This window comes from Anomaloglossus baeobatrachus, chromosome 5 (assembly GCF_048569485.1).
Source record: "Anomaloglossus baeobatrachus isolate aAnoBae1 chromosome 5, aAnoBae1.hap1, whole genome shotgun sequence".
NCBI lineage: Eukaryota > Metazoa > Chordata > Amphibia > Anura > Aromobatidae > Anomaloglossus > Anomaloglossus baeobatrachus.
This window is the reverse complement of record NC_134357.1, coordinates 308,203,332-308,220,924: the sequence shown is the minus strand read 5'-3', so window position 1 is coordinate 308,220,924 and position 17,593 is coordinate 308,203,332. Positions and strand designations below refer to the sequence as shown.

The 17,593-nt window shown below is 46.6% G+C and overlaps 1 protein-coding gene across 4 annotated transcripts in view; it reads right to left on the bottom strand.

Annotated features, from left to right (window-relative positions):
• Positions 1 to 2,242: 2,242 nt before the first annotated feature.
• CCDC40 (coiled-coil domain 40 molecular ruler complex subunit) overlaps positions 2,243 to 17,593 on the bottom strand; it is a 141,590-nt gene continuing 126,239 nt past the window's right edge. For 3 of the 4 annotated variants that reach the window (XM_075349686.1, XM_075349687.1, XM_075349689.1), the window contains 2 exons: positions 4,011 to 4,169; positions 2,244 to 3,454 (listed from right to left, as the gene is read on the bottom strand). In XM_075349686.1, coding sequence (XP_075205801.1) covers positions 3,191 to 3,454; positions 4,011 to 4,169 — 423 coding nt within the window. In that variant the 3' untranslated portion in view covers positions 2,244 to 3,190. Of the gene's footprint in view, positions 3,455 to 4,010; positions 4,170 to 17,593 lie in introns of all 4 variants that reach the window. The other variant, XM_075349685.1, reaches the window with a different exon arrangement.

Genomic DNA, 17,593 nt, shown 5'->3' with positions numbered 1-17,593 from the left:
TAACGACTCTTACCGCCATACTTCAAAAAACGGTTGCTATGTGCCCAATCCTGTGTCTATTTGGGGTGGTGGATGTACACTCCTGGTCCCAAGATGAGAACCTATTAATAAAAAAGGTCCTTTTTCTGGCCCGGAAGGGCATTATACTAAATTGGATGAGCAATCATCCCCCAACTAGAGCCTCTTGGATTGCATTGGTAAATGCTATAATTCCATCAGAACAATTTGTTAATAAGACAAGAGGCTCTTTAAATAAATTCGACAAAATATGGGGTAGATGGATGGGATCGCCCTTGACTGGAGGATCACCCGGTTCTCTGGCTGATAACCTACAATCGGTATTATCGCAACAATAGCCAATAGTGCCCCGGTAGGCGGAAAGGAGACACATGTGATTCATGATACACTATATCAGGGATATTACGAGATCCCTGAAACCTGGGTTGCACTCTCCTTGACAATATGGGCTTTTTGCCTCAAGATGGATATGTCTCGCGAGCTAACACCTTTGCTATGTTTGATGTACTATGACCATGCTGAAAGTAATAGACGTTGATTTGATTGTGGTTGCTTTATTACTCTGATTATCAACCAGTTTACATGTACCTTCTTTTACTGTACAATTTGCTGACTTATTCTCTAATGTAATGATTTACTTAACTTTCAATAAAACGAGTTTAAAAAAAAAAAAAAACTTACAACCAACCTAACAGAAAACAGAAAAAAGGTGTAGTGAAGACAGATGAGAAAACACAGAGCAATAACAACACTGGTCTCTGCCTAACAGGCAAAACCACTTGGCTGCCGAGCTGGAACTCCTTAGCAGAAATCCATCTAGAAATATAGCCAGCAAAGAAGGCAGGTGCAAGGGAGTATAAATAGCCCCACCCGGGATGTGATAAGACAGAAACAAATAGGGAAAGTGAGAACACCTGACTAACTGCAACCAAGGGAAGAAAAGCAATGATATGAGAACCATCAGCAATTGAACAGAGACTGACCAGGCTGTGGCTCAGTGTTGAAGGAAGCCGAACACGCAACAAGGTCACCAAATTGAGTATCGAACCTGAGTCATAACAAGGACCTGTTTTCAGAGTTACCAGGTCTCACATAGGTTATATTGACAGATCAGCTGAGACACAGGCGCGGGAGCGCCCCTGCTATGACACATTGAGCGGCTCATTTGACAAAGACCCAACGGGTCGAAACCTTTCTGTTGCTATTTTCTATGTCTCCAACTGTCCACCATCTGTTCGTCTCAAATAAACTAAACACTATTGCATAAAAATTTTGAAGAGTGCGGTGAACTTTTGTTATATATCACATAGGTTATAGAGCATGAAGTACTCACTGAGCCTTATTTGTGCATCAATCTGAAACCCTATCAGATTTCAGAAGCCTGCTGAGAAGTGATCTCGAAAGAGGTGAAGCAGATGTTGAGTCTGGGTGTTATTGAAGTGCCAAAGAGTGGCTAGTCCAGTCCCATAGTGCTGGTACCAAAGACACATGGGGAATGGCTGTTTTGCAATGACTACCAGAGCTGAATGAAGTCTCTAAATTTGATACGTACCCAATGTCTCGGGTGAATGAACTTACATTACCACCTTTGACCTCACAAAGAGACCATCCATATTTCAGAGTGCCAAGGAAGGACAGCCTTCTCAATAGCAAAAAGATGTTACCAGTATGTTAGGAGTTGTAGGGTGCTCCAGCCACCGTCCAGAAATCAAAGGACTGGGTCCTAGCACAGTACAAGAAGTATGCTATGGCCTTCCTGAATGACATTGTGGTATTCAGCTGAGATTAGGGAAATCACCTAAACAAAGTCCAGGCAATACTTGATGGTCTCAGGAAGGCGAGCTTTACCATCAACCCGAAGAAATGCGCCATAGGGATGGACAAAAGCCAAGTATTTAGACTTTGTTGTAGGGAAGCTGTCCATGTGCGAGAGGAACGACTCCATAGTGGAGAAAGAATGTTTAGCCATCAAGTGGGCATTGGGCACTCTGAGGTACTACTTATTTGGGCAGGAAATTCAGGCTGGTATCCGACCATACCCCGCTAAGGTGGGAGAAGGGGAACTATGCTCAGGTGACTTAGTGTTCTCTTGCCTTGCAGAATTTTAGTTTTAGGGTGGAGCACAGGCTTGGAAAGCAGCACAGGAATGCAGATGTCCTATGAAGGGTGCATTGTAAGCTGGCAGAAGGTGCCGAGCCCCCCAGCTTTGAGCGAGGTTGGGGGAGGGATATGTATGTATGTAAGGGGGCAGCTGGTCCTGGACAGACGGTATGTGTAATCGAGGTTGCAAGCCTGGACGATGTAGGACTCGAAGAAGCAGGCTCTAGCACATATAGTGCTGAAAGGTTTTTTTTGTTTTTTTTTTATTAAAAAGGTCCTGGATTTTTGATTCAGGTTTTAGAAACGGCCAAAGTTTAAGGGTGTGGAACTGGCTATAAAAGGCAGTTCATTTGCCTCATTAGTGTTGGGGAGTTGAGGTGGAGACTCTGGTAGTCAGCTGACTGGGTCTGAGGACGTAAAAGATCTATATGGATTGTTTTGTTTATTTTGTTTTTCCTTATACTTATTCAAGAGAAAGGCTGTTTATTTTTTGTTCAAATATTCCTGGATTGGTATAAATCACACTGCCTATTGCCTACCTTGTCTGCTGATGGTGAATGAATCCCTTACAGTAGTTTGACAAGAGACAAAGGTGTGCCACAACTGATATCTCTGTGTCCCGCTAGAGCAGGGATGCATGCACAAACGTTTCCGGTCTGGTGACCACTCTAACACTGAACCAATTCCAGGAGCCACAATAAAGCTTAAGAGAATGGGGGGTTTATTCTCCCCATTTACACTCAGATCAGCAGCTACTAGAGGACAGAATGACATTACATGTTGCCTTCGGCCCCTAGAACGCAGGTTGTGCTCCTCTACCATAGACGGATTACACTTGACAACAGGCAGTAGACAGGAAGGTAGACAGAAGGTAGACACTTGATCAGCACTTTGGATTCATTTTTCTTAGATAATACAACATCGATTTTACAGAAAGTTATTTGGTCAGATGAGATGAAGGTATCAGAAAGCACAGTATCTTTTATCATGTTCTTTATTGAATACCAGCACATTCTGGCTACTTTCTTAAATTAAAACATGACATTTGTAAGATAATATAAGAAGCTATAATTCATGGTGTTCTCTCTGTTGCACTCTCCTGTGCTCCTAGCCTTGATTGTAGCGCAAGGCTTATGTTATGCAGCACACTCTGATACTGCGGATACTCCTGCTGGATCTGGTGAATGATCGTGCTAACTGTGTGCATGCGGGACTCTTGTTTGTGCTGCTCTGCTTCCAAGGTTTGTGGGCTGCTGAAAATTGGGATATATTTGCCATCCTTAACAGCCTGCAAATGCTTCACACGAGTCTGAAGGGCCACAATCTGTGACAGGTTCTAATTCGATGGGAGAAAAAGAGAAAATTCTCAGCGTTAGTTTAAGAATGCAGAATTTTTCATGCTCATTACAAAATGGCGAGACAGGTTGGACCGGCGCGATCTATTCTAACAGGTATCCGGCTAGGGCTACACGGCAACTTGGCTGCAACAGTCATCACATGACCGAAGTCCGCTCACTACCACTGCTACATCGAAGCGCTATATTATACATTGTGACACCTACAAGACTGTGACAAGCAAGCTGCAAAAAAGCCAACTAGGTCTGATTTTTTTTTGTGACTTCCGTGTTGCAGTCATGGTAGTCAAGGTGTCACAATGCGACCTCATTCACCTGTATTGTGCTGCGATGTAATAGCAGCACCGAGCATACTTTAATTTTGGGACTGCTATTATGGCAAATGGCACCATATAGCCGTAGTCTAACAGCTCCTCGTTCTTCGGTTTCCGTCCAACTTTTGGACCGCTACCGATCAACAAGTTATCACCTATCCTGTGGATAGGAGATAACTTTCTTCCTCTGGTAAACCCCTTTAAAGAACAGATGTAATGTTACCTGACGCTTCTTTTCTTGCAGCTGCTCAATGTCATTTTCCATGGAGCTGGTGTCTAATTTCAGGCTGGAGATATGATGCTGCTTTTCTGAAATGGCAGTAGTGATTGTCTTCTGAGTGTCTTCAAGGTCAGAGATAGTGCTGTTACAGTCGTCTGTACTCTATACAATATAAAGGAAAATAAATTACTATATTTATTATGTTCTATATTATATTACTATGTTTATATTATGTTTTCAGGGTGTTGTGCAGTGTTATTTTTCCACCACACATAACGTTTTGTATTTAGCCGAAAAAGTTGCACTTTAGTCTCTTCTGTCCAGACCACCTTCTTCCACATGCTAGCTGTGTCTCCCACATGGCTTTTTGCATACTGTATACTGGACTTGTTATGGTTTGCTTTCAAAAATGGCTTTCTTCTTGCCACTCCTCCCTAAGGCCAGATTTGTGGAGTATACAACTTAAGGGGGCTTTACACGCTGCAATATCGTTAATGAATTATCGTCGGGGTCACGGTGTTTGTGACGCACATCCGGCGTCATTAACGATATCGCAGTGTGTTGCAAGGACGAGCGACCTTAAACGATCGAAAAAGCGGTCAAAATCGTTTGCCGCGGAGAGGTCGTCCTGAAACAAAAAATCTTTTCAGGATGATAGCGATGTTGTTCCTCGTTCCTGCAGCACCACACATCGCTGTGTGTGACACCGCAGGAGCGACGAACATCTCCTTACCTGCCTCTACTGGCAATGCGGAAGGAAGGAGGTGGGTGGGATGTTATGTCCCGCTCATCTCCGCCCCTCCGCTTCTATTGGACGCCTGCCTTGTGACGTCGCTATGACGCCGCACGAACTGCCCTCTTAGAAAGGAGGCGGTTCGCCGGCCAGAGCGACGTCGCAGGGTAGGTAAGTCCGTGTGACGGGGGTAAGCGAGGTTGTGCGCCACGGGCAGTGATTTGCCCGTGTCGCACAACCGACGGGGGCGGGTACGATCGCTTGCGATCTTGCTAGCGAGATCGCAGCATGTAAAGCCAGTTTTATAGTTGTCCTTTGGACAGATTCTCGCACCTAAGCTATGGATCTCTGCAGCTCCTCCTCCATTTGCTGCTTCTCTAATTACTGCCCTCCTTGATTTTTCATATCAGTATAGGTGGTCGGGCATGTCTTGGTTGGTTCGCAATTGTGCTATACTCCTATTTTTTGGATGATAGATTGAACAGCGCTGTGTGAGATATTCAAAGGTTGGCCTATTTTTTTTCACAACCTAACCCGGCTTTATTCTTCTCCACAACTTTATCCCCGACCTGTCAGGTGTGTTTCTTGTTTTTTATGATGTGGTTTGATCCTTAATGTTCTCAAACAAACCTTTGAGGCCTTCACAGAACATCTGTAGTTATACTGAGAATAAATTACACACAGGTGGACTCACTTTACTAATTACGAGACTTCCAGAGGCAATTGGTAATTTAGGATTCTATTTGCCCTAGATGAGCATGACTAGAGTACCAAGTATAATGGAAGTCAATGAGGAACTAGATCATGGGAAGATCTTCGGAAAAATGCTCGACTTTCCCATTGACATCCAATATGCTCAGTACTTGATTTGTGCCACTCCGGGCGTCCAACCTGCTAATTTCGATTACTGAGCAACCAAGTGTGCTAGTGGTCGCTTATCGCTAGTCCCTAACTTCTCCCTGTAGCAGCTGCTTCAGTTACATTACCAAAGATTACTAAAATGCTATTTACTGCAGATTAACACTATCTGCAAGTAAATAGCCTTTTTTTTTTTTTTACAAGTGACATGCACATATGAGGGCTTGTTTTTTTGACCGACAAGATGTACATTCGAATGATACCATTCATATTACCATATACATTACGGAAAAATAGAAATTTTTAGAAAAAATTCAATTGAAGTTAAATGGTGAAAAAAATGCAATTCTGCCATTATTTTGTGGGTATTATTTCTATAGCGTTCATTATACCATAAAAATGACCTGACAACAGGATTCTCCACGTCAGTACAATTACAGAGTTAGTAAGTATATATAGTTGCTTGGTTTTTTTTAATATTTCATTGGTTTAAAAAAAAAGTCATCATTTTGTACTAAAAAATTGGATTGTGTCGCCACTTTTTGAGACTTGCAAGTTTATTTTATTACCATTAACCTTTTCCTGACTGCTGATGGTAAATAAATGTTGACACTTGCTGGGCTTTGTGCAGCACTGACATTTGTTTATGGTTAGCTGTCTTGCAGCGATCGGGACCCCCAGAGTCCTGCAAGAGCTGGGATTCCAGTGCAGAATGCTAGTTCTGACCAGTGGACATCATCGGTACCTGCATGGCTCAGGTCCTGATGATGTTAATCCTATGTTATCTTCTAGATGCTGGAGTCAATAGTGATTGCAGCATTTAGAAGTTTGTGAGAGGCAGGGCCTCCTTATCTCCCCACGACCTGATCAAGGCTAAGCAATAGCTGTCATGGTAGCCAGAAATATAATTACACCAACAACAACAATTAAGAAAAAGAGAATTTTGTTACTTACCGTAAATTCTTTTTCTTATAGTTCCGTCATGGGAGACCCAGACCATGGGTGTATAGCTACTGCCTCCGGAGGACACAAAGTTACTACACTCAAAACGTGTAGCTCCTCCCTCCTAGCATATACACCCCCTGCTAGCCAGTCCTAGCCAGTTTAGTGCAAAAGCTGAAGGAGGACATCCACCCACAAGAAGAGACAGAGTAAAATCCGGAAGAACCGGAACCTCTGTCTACAACAATAACAGCCGGTGAAGACACACGGAACAAGAAACCTGCCAACAGGCAATAGGGAGGGTGCTGGGTCTCCCATGACGGAACTATAAGAAAAAGAATTTACGGTAAGTAACAAAATTCTCTTTTTCTTTATCGTTCCTATGGGAGACCCAGACCATGGGACGTTCAAAAGCAGTCCATGGGTGGGAATAAACAGACAACTGAGAAGCAGGCAAACCCAACTTCACAAATGGGCGACAGACGCCTGAAAGATGCATCTGCCCAAGCCCGCGTCTGCCAAAGCAAGAGCATGCCTTGGATAGAGCTTCGAAAAAGTATGCAGACTAATTCGAGCTGCAGTCTGACAGACCTACTGAGCCGTAGCCTGGCGTGAAAGCCCAAAAGGCACCGACAGGTCTGATCAAATGTGCTCTAATCCCCGGCGGGGAAGGCACTTGAGTACACTTGTAGGCCTCGGAAATGGCCGACCTAAGCCAACGAACCAGGGTCGGCTTAGATGCCGAGAGACCGCTACGCTGACTAGCAGTCAGTACTAGAGAGAGGTGCACCGCCTAATAACGGCGGTGCGAGACACATAGATCCGGGGCGCCCGCACCAGATCCAGGATATGCAACGCTTCCTCAAAGCGATGAACAGGAGCCGGACAAAAGGAAGGCAGGAAAATTGCCCCGGATAAGGTGGAAGCTGTAACCACCTTAGGGAAAAAAGTCCGGAGTCGGACGGAGACCACCTTGTCTTGATGCAAAAGACCAAAAAAAGGGGGTGACTCAGAGAAAGTGCCGCCAGAACTCCCTGGCGGGAAATTATAGCCACTAGAAAGACTACTTTCTGTGAAATATGAAACAAAGAAACCTCCCTAAGAGGCGCAAAGGGGGGTTCCGGGAACCGGGAGGACCGGATTAAGGTCCTAGGGCTCCATAGGCCGCCGGAAAGGCGGAATGATGTGAGATGCGCCCTTAAAGGAGCGCACCGGAGCCAGCCGGACGATACGCCGCTGGCACATACTGACAGAGCCGAGACCTGTCCCTTAATGAGGGATAGTCCTAGCTGTAGACCGGACTGTGGAAGGGACAGGAGGGTCGGCAAGGCTAAAAAGGTCCAAGGACACTTTGGAGCTCGAGTCATAGCGGAGATGACTTCAGGAAGGATACCAGAAGTCGCCAAGATCCAGGACTCAATAGCTACGCCGTCAATCTGAGAATCCAGAATTCTGACGGAAAAAACGGACCTTTTGAGAAAAGGTCTGGACGGTCCGGAAGATGCCATGGCAACCTAACGGACAAAAGGAGCAGGTCAGGGAACCAAGCCTGCCTGGGTCAGTCTGGAGTAAGAGAATGACCCGACGGCCCCCTTTACTGATCTTGCGCAGGGCTCTGGGCAAGAGGTAGAGACGAAGCTGGGATCAAACATGAGCCAGTGTGTCTACCGCAAAACCTGAGGATTGTGGACCACGGTTGGACAGCTGAAATAGTCTGCCTCGCAGTTTTGACATCTAGGATGTGGGCTGCGGATACGGTGGACTAGGAGTCCCTTGTCCACTGAAGAATGTTGAGGCGCCAAGATTGCCAGGCGGCTGAGTGTCCCGCCCTGGAAGTCGATGTAGGAAAACGCTGTCACGTTTTCCGACTGGACTCGAATGTGCCTAGCCGCCAACAGATGGTGAAGGCTTAGAGAGCTAGAAAAAGAGCTCTGATTTCCAGCCTATTGATCCAGAGGGCTGATGCGGACAGAGTCCAAGCGCCCTGCGCTCCACGGTGGAGATATACTGCTCCCAAGGCGGAAAGACCAGCACCCTGGTGAGGATCACCCGGGACGGGGCCAGGAAGGAGCGTCCCTGAGACAGAGTGGCCGAAACCACCACTGAAAACGAGCCCCTGGTCAGTGGCAAAGCCACCACCCCGTGGAAGGAGGGAGTTCGCGTGTACAGCGGAAAACATCCAGTCTCAGAGGACGCAGGAGAAACTGGGCAAGGAATCGCTTCCATTGACGCCACCGTCTGACCAGCACCTGTATTTGGTGTCTGATAGAACGACGTCGACCGCCAGCGGAGGGACTACTGATCGACTAAGAGCAGCTTCACAAGAGCCGACAGAGTCTCGAATTGCGTCCCTGAGAACCTCTGGTTCGAAGTCAGAGTGGACTTGAACAGAATGACAAGCCACCCGAATAGGTTAGAGTGGCGAGAGTAAGCGAAGTACTCTGCTAAGAGTCTGCACTGGATGAAGCCCCGAGAAGAAGGCCGTCCAGGGCAAATGATCACTGCCAATCCCTAGGGGTGCAGGACCTTAATCACAGCAGCCCCAATGAGAATACTCGAGGGGCCGTGGCTAACCCCAAGGGAAGAGCCACGAATTGGACCACTCCGATGGCAAAACGTAGTCAACGCTGGTGTGAAACTGCGATTGACCCCTGCCGAAAAGCATCTCTGATGCCGATGGCTGCTAGGGAATCTCCTTGGGTTCTTGATTGATCCGGTGAAAAAAACACACGGAACAAGACCGAGGCTCCATGTGAAAACGCCACACCTGACCATGCTGAAAAAACTAAAGATCTAGGTCGGAAGGCACCGCCCTCTTCGGGGACTAGAAATAGATTTGAACAAAAATCTCAGAACCGTTCCCAGTCGAGAACCGGTACAATTACTCCATTGGCCTGCAAGAAATGCCACGGCCTGTGAGAAGGCGGCGGCCTTGGAGCCGGGAGGTGACAGAAAAAAATCTGTTTGGCGGGTGGACAGAAATCCATCCTGTAGCCATGGGAGATATGATCCCGCCCCCACTGAACGGAGACGTGGTAGAACCATACGTCGCCAAGTGGAGAGAGCCTGCCACCGACCAAGGAGGTGGTTGGCGTGGCTAGATAGCTCGGAGGAAGCTGACTCCGTAGTAGCATCTCCTGCGGTCTTTTGAAGACGCAGCTTCAAGCTATTTGGTTCTATGAACCAAGGCCGAGCTAGAGGACGATCAGATGGAGGAACGGAAACCACCAAAACCTCAACTGATTCCTGTCCTGGACAGGTTCCCTGGTTTAGGTTTGTGGCAAGGAAGAACTCTCCCCGCCAAGAGCTTCCTGAATTTCATCCAGTTGGTTCCGAAGAGACTGGTCCCACCAAAGGGGAGCCCAGCAAGGAACCCCTATAGAGGCATCTGCTTTCCATTACCGAAGCCACAGGAGCCTGCGGATAGCGAGGAAAGTAGCCAAGACCACCGCCGTGCGGTGTCCAGCATGGCAGACCTGGCATAGGATGAAAAGACTGAAGTCTGGAAGTTCAGGCAACCGTTTTGGGCATAGAGTCCCTGTGAGGGAATGCATCTCCTCCAGACAAGCAGAGAAGGTACAAAAGAACCGCACTGCCGTAAAGCTGAGGAGAACGAAGCTGCTGCCGCCCCAATACCGACTTGGCCCAAGGACAACCGGGCGGACCGCAAAACCTTAAGTGAGGAGCTATCAGCCACTGACATAACGGTCCGGGCTGAGCCACCTGAGGTGACTGAGCCCACTTCTTGACCACCATTGGTGGACAGGGGAAACACAGTCCTCAGAATCACGCTTCATGGGAAGCGACTGTCAGAGCGGACCCTGGGCTTGGTCACAGGGGCCTGAAAACTGGAGTGGTTAAGGAACACACTTTGTGTTCTCCTAGGTAAGGTAACTCCGGTGGATTGGGGTCCAGTACAAAATTAATGTACCGTGGGAGCCCTATAGAGGTGCCGTCAGCCACTGATACAACTATCCGGGCTGAAAGTCTGGACACTGGAGGGGCCACGTTTGGCGAATGAGTACACTCCTTGACCACCTCTGATGGGAGGGGGAAACAGGCCGCAGAACCCCGCTTTGGGGTCTGCAGGACAGGCTGTGAGCTTGGACGCAGCAGGCTGAAGACTGGAGTGGTTAAAGAACACACTCCTCGTCCTGTTAAAGGTATACTGATGCCTTTCTGCCAGCGGGGAATACTCCCCTGATACGGGCGGATGGAGGTCCAGTACAAGTATAATGGACGCAATCCAATCATTCGGCTCTGCGTCACGTACGGACGGATCAATGTACATAAAGTAGCGTCCGAGCCCCTGGTAGAGACATCCTCCTCGTCCAGTGAGTCAGCTCGTAATCGGAGCTGCGGGACGGGGAAGGACAGGGGACCCTGCGTCTCCCTGTCAGGAGGACGGGGTCTGAGCCCAGAAGGAGAGTCCTTTGTGAGCTTTATTGAGCGAGCTGAAGCAGAAAACGCCCTGAGAGGGGAGCTGCATGCTCAGCAGATGCCAGGACAGCCGACCCCTGGAAATAGGATTCCCTCAGGGGTCAGCCACCGAAACCGGAGCAGATGGAGGGGCCACTAATTAGCAATCATTCGGCTCTGCCTCCAAGCTGAGGGGCCACCATGGTTATGAGCTCGGTACAGCCGTACGAGACTACCTGCAGTGCATAATAAAAACAACCTGCAGCCCTGCTCTGTGAGACATGCTGCAGAGGTGGGGGCTCTGTCAAGACTGGCCCCCAGCATATATAAACCGATAAAACAAGCAGCTGCACAACCGGAGGTTGTGGCTGCCAATCGTTTAAACAGACATGTCTGTGCCCCCTGGTCCCTCAGCCCAGGTCCCCACTTGTCACACTGTGGAATCTCTGTGCCTATGCAGGCACAGAGAACGCCGAGAAAATGGCGACCGGAGCGAGGAGAGGGGGCGGGGCCTACTCTTAGAGCGGCAAAAGGATTCCCTCAGTGAGGTAGCCAGGGGAGGGAATCCTTCCTCAATGAGGAGTGTCCCTTCCCTTGTGCTGCGCAGCCGCTGGGCGGAGCTACACTGCCTCTCTGCAAGACTGACATGCAGAGACAGTGGAAACCGAAACTAGGCCTCAGGCGAAGCCGGGGCCTAGAGTAAAACATGCGGCCGGCGTGCAGGCACCATCGGCGCGGTTCTCCAGTGAAAACTGGAGAACCGGCCGGAAATGTTAACACCAAACATAAAACACACTCCCCCAATAAATAAACATAAAGGACCCCTGGAAAGACCACTTTCTGTGGTAATAACGTCTCATATACTTAGCTTGAGACGCAGGTTGCCAGGTTCCTGGGGGATGATAGCTCCGTCCAGCAGGGTCCTGCAAAAGGGCTGCGGATGGAGACCGGTCTCCTGCAAAGCAGTGAGAACCGTGTTGGCTCCCACTTCAAGCCAGAGCCCCAGCATGGGATGGTGAAGGAGCGCGGCATGAAAGGGATACAGCCCTGAAATCAACCTTAACAGCACCGCCCAGTGGGGTGAGAAGGGACATGCCGGGAGTCCAGACTGGACCCGCTTTTCTTCCAAATCTTTGTCCAAAAGGAAAAATCAAAAATCAAAATCAGAGAATGCATGTGTGTGTGACCTCCTGAAACACAAAGCATTAAACTGGCTAGGACTGGCTAGCAGGGGGTGTATATGCTAGGAGGGAGGAGCTACACGTTTTGAGTGTAGTAACTTTGTGTGTCCTCCGGAGGCAGTAGCTATACACCCATGGTCTGGGTCTCCCATAGGAACGATAAAGAAATGTTTCTTTTCTCATTTTTATTGAAGAATAATAAAAAAACCCTATAAAAAAGATTGTCTCTACAAACAGAACCCCAACAGATGGAGGAATGAAATTTGAATATATTGGGGACACCAAGCCAAGAAGTGGTAATTTAACTCGAATAATAATATGACCAAACCATAATTAGCAATATATCGCTTACATAAGTGCCAAAGGAATAGCCAGCTAGATGAAGCGTTGAGGAATGCGAAATGTGCGTTGAGTGTGTGTGGGACGCCATCTTACTTTTGAAGCCGCCTGGTTATAGGTAAAATCATGCCACTTATATAACCATTATGTGATTGTGATGTATGGTGATGCATTATGATGCCAATTTTTGGTGTTTTTGTTAATGATATATCGTGTATGATATAGTGATATATTGTGATGTACTGCTGACATACTTGTGTAATTTACTGACCAATGTTTGGTTATTAATGCCATTCCTTTGGCACTTATGTAGGCAATATATTGTAATATATATATATATATATATATATATATATATATATATATATTATTTTTAATGCATCACTGACATATTTTTGGTTATATTTAAGGCTAATTATGGTTTGGTCATATTATTATTTGAGTTAAATTACCACTTCTTGGCTTGGTGTCCCCAATATATTCAAATTTCATTCCGCCATGTCTTGGGGTTCTGTTTGTAGAGACAATCCTTTTTATATGTTTTTTTTATTATTCTTCAATAAAAATGAGAAAAGAAAAATGTCTTAATTGTTGTTGTTGGTGTAGTTACATCTATTGTTAAAGTTTTCACTTGACGGATTGTGATATAGGTGTTATGGTAGCCAGAAGTCAAATGATGACCTCTGAGTCTGCCAGATACGGTCGCCTGTTAGACCCAGCCAGAAGCAGGGTCTAAGGGTATGTGTTGTGAATATTGTCTGTGTAGGTGCTGTTCTCAAGCTCCCTCTGGTGGCCTGGAAAGGTAGTGGAGCTGAATCTGAGCCTGTGACTCAGACAGGTGTCGGCGTTAATTGGAAATTGGGGAAGTCCTATAGCAGACAAGTCTGGTCTATATAGGAGTGCACTTTGTGCCCTGCGGGCGCCGGTTATGATTGTGTTTTTCTCAGTCTCTGCTCCTGGCCTGGAGCTGTGTGCTTCCCTGTATCCCTGAGCAAGACTTCTGCAGATAAGTTTTCAGTTTTTGCCTTGCTTCCTGGCTTACACCTTCTTGCAGGTGAAGTTCTCTTTCTCTTGTGTTGTAAGCATGGGGGTTCCCCCTGTGCTTGCTCTCCTGCAGAAAAAGGGATTTTATCTCTGTCTAATTTGATTATTTGCTCTTTTGTATTTTGTGTTGTTTTTTGGTATTTTGTTCTCCCATTATTGACAGGAGTACCTGATATGGTGGGGGTGAGGTCGTATGACCTCCAGGGCCATTTCTACTATCAGGAGTTTGGTATTTTTCTACAGGGATTTTGTACTGACCACAATAAGTTACTTTCCTTTGCTTTGTATCTAGTTAGTTGGGCCTCGCCTTTGTTAAATCTATTTTTCCTATCTAAGTATTGTGTTTTCCTATATCACCGTAATCTTTGTATGTGGGAGGTTATCTATTCCTTTGGGGACTACTCTGAGGCAAGGTAGATTTAATCATTTCATTCTGTGAGGCATAGCTAGTTTCTCAGGCTGTGACGTGGCGTCTAGGTTTTTAGGAACGCTCCACAGCTACTTCTAGTGTGGTCTGATAGTTAGGGGATTGCGGTCAGCCCAGGTTCCAACTACTCCTGTTTCTTGGTGTTTTTTCACCAATGAGAGTTTTTTGTAATCTTCCACGGTTACCGGATCATAACAGGTATGGTTCCACTTGCGTATGACTCATGGGAGTCTAGCATCACATCACCCAGCATGGCCGCACACTTTCCGGACATGAGCGCCTCAGCTGTATGGAAATACATGCAGCCAACCGGCTCGTGTCAGGAGAGTGTGCGGCCATGCCGGGTGATGCGATGCGAGAATCGCATGAGTCATACGCAAGTGTATCACCGGCCTAACAGGCAATCTGCCAGTGTGAAACTGACAAGTATACTGTATTGTAATGCTTGTGTATTGCAATACATTACACCAGCGATCATAGTAATAACAGTTAAAGTCGGATAGAGGACACTTCATATGTAATCATATGTAATGTGGTCTCTAAAAGAATGGCTTTGTAAATTTTGTTTGAAAAATGAGAGACTGCTGATAAACTTTCAATCTTTCTAACTAAAAAAAAAAAATGTTTAACCCCTTCACCCCCAAGCGATTTTCCGTTTTTCGTTTCCCTTGTTAAGAGAGCCGTAACTGTTTTATTTTTAAGTTAATCTTGCCATATGAGTTCTTATTTTTTTGCGGGACGAGTTGTATTTTTAAATGAAACAATTAGGTTTTTGTGTGGGACAAATTGTACTTTTGAATTAAACCATTAGTTTTATCATGTAGTGTACTGGAAAACGGGGAAAAAATGCCAAGTGCAATGAAAGTGCAAAAAAAGTGCAATTGTATGATGGTTTTTTGGATATTCTATTCACTGTGTTCATTATATAGTAAAACTGATGCGTCCATATGATGCCTCAGGTCTATATGAGTTTGTAGATACCAAATATATACTTTTACTTTTATCTAAGGGGTTAAAAAAAATTCAGAAGTTTGTCCAAAAAAGAATGACGCCTTTTTTGCGCCATTTTCTGAGACCCATAGTGTTCACATTTTTCAGGATCTGTGGCTCAGTGACGGTTTATTTTTTGAGTCTTGAGCTGGCGTTTTAAATTATACCATTTTTGTACAGATGCTACGTTTTGATCGCCTATTATTGCATTTGAAAAAAAAAATTGCGGTGACCAAAAAAAACCTAATTTTGCCATTTGGAATTTCTTGTCTCGCGTGTACTGATCAGATTAATTGATTTTATATTTTGATAAATTAGGTATTTCTGAACGCGGCGATTTTTAATAGGACAAATGGACGGGTGATTTGAACATTTTGGGGTTTTTTTTCCATATTTTTAAAAACTTTTTTAACATTTTTATTTATTTTACTAGTCCTTCTAGGGGACTTTATGGATCAGCAGTCTGATCGCTTGTGCATTTCTGTTAATCAGAGCTGCACAGCTCTGATCAGCAGATATGCAACATTCCTAGCAGAGCCAGTGTGCTGTTAGGAAATATGCCATGATAGTCACAGGGGTCATCACACGACCTGTTGCTACCATGGCAAGCATTGGCTCTCCGTGATTGCGTCGCCTCCTATGGCGGCGGACAACGGCACAATTTCCGCCTTGGCCATTAAAGTGCGCTGTTCCATTTTGACAGAGCGATCTAAGTGGCAATCAGGCGTAGGTGGATCGCGGATCCCTCCACGCCTGATAGCCCCACATGTCTGCTGTTCAAATTAGCAGACATGTGTTCACCGCAGCAGCCTCGGTGATTACATATCGGTACATCCTTGGTCGTAAAGGGGTTAAAAAAAGATGCTGATGTAAAGTAGACGTGTTAAATGTTATTAATTAACTATTTTGTGTGGTATAACTATCTGGTTTAAGGACAAAAAATAAAATGCAAAAATTGCTACATTTTCACATTTTTTGTAAAATTTTCACTATGATCATAAATTAGCATTTAAAAAGGGCAAATACTGTGTTCCCCAGTGAAGACTCCAAGAAAGAGATTTTAGAGTGCGTAACCAAAATCTTCTTTTCTTTCTTGCATCATTGGGGACACAGGTAACCATGGGAGGTCCCAAAGCAGTCACCAAGGGTGGGAAGAGAAGGCCTACAAGAATTGAAGATCGGAGGCGAGATTCTCATGTCGAAAAAAGAAACATTCTAAATTTCAAAAATCCTTCTGCCCAAGCCTGAAACCACCAAGGAAAAAAGTAAGAAAAAGTAAGCAGGTGTGTACTCTGTAGAACTTGAGACAGGCAAGTACAGATGACTAGGATTCACCTTGAAGAGCTGCCAAAAGTGCTGCAACATTTTCTTTTTTTCTGTTGTGAGCCCCATTTTCTGCGGTGCTGCTACTTTCTGATCTCTACAGTGCAGTGGTGCATACCTAGAATGTGAAGTCTGAGTCTGAAAGCGCTATACTTTACTACCTTGTCCACCCAGTAGCCAGGGGCGCAACTATCGCGGTCGTAGCGGTCGCCGTTGCGACCGGGCCCGGGAGGTTAGGGGCCCGGCGGCTGCCCGACAGATCAGCAACCAGCTCCTGTCAGTGAGAGAGGAGCTGCGCTGATCTGTCACAGACCACACGACCGCTATGTGACCCAGTGCTGCCGCCGACACCGGGCCCTCCTGCCTAGTGTCAGCGGCGGCACCGGGGCCCCCTGCCTGGTGTCAGCGGCTGCGGCGGCTCCCCAGTCACCGCACAACGTAATGATGAAGCATAGTGCGGCTAGTGCCGCGCTATGCATCATCATTCTCCCCCTGTGCCTGCGCGGTGACGTCACTTCCTTGCGACTGCTGTGCTGAGTGCACAGAGCGCAGGAATGGAGGACGTCGACCGGAGCACCAGGAGAAAGAGGAGAGGGGAGGACGAGCAGCGGTGGAAGAGGAAAGCGGTGAGGACAGCAGCGGTGGAAGAGGAAAGCGGTGAGGACAGCAGCGGTGGAAGAGGAAAGCGGTGAGGACAGCAGCGGTGGAATGAGGAGACATGAAGACAGAGCAGCAGTGGAAGGAGGAGAGCGGTGAGTACTTGTTGGTTTTTTTTTTAATATAAATTAGTGAGTACACGGTGGCCAGAGGCTTGAGAAGGCTGCGTTATACATGGAGGCCTAGAGAGGCTGTATTATACATGGAGGCCTGGGGAGGCTGCATTATTATACATGGAGGCCTGGAGAGGCTGCATTATGCATGGAGGCCTGGGGAGGCTGGCTGCTATATTATACATGGAGGCCTGGAGAGGCTGGCTGCTATATTAAACATGGAGGCCTGGGGAGGCTGGCTGCTATATTATACATGGAGGCCTGGGGAGGCTGGGTGCATTATTATACATGGAGGCCTGGGGAGGCTGGCTGCATTATTATACATGGAGGTCTGGGGAGGCTGGCTGCATTATTATACATGGAGGGCTGGGTGCATTATTATACATGGAGGCCTGGGGAGGCTGGCTGCATTATTATACATAGAGGCCTGGGGAGGCTACATTATTATACATGGAGGCCTGGGGAGGCTGGCTGCATTATTATGCATGTAGGCCTGGGGAGGCTGGCTGCTATTTTATACTTTGACGCCTGGGGAGGCTGGCTGTATTATTATACATGGA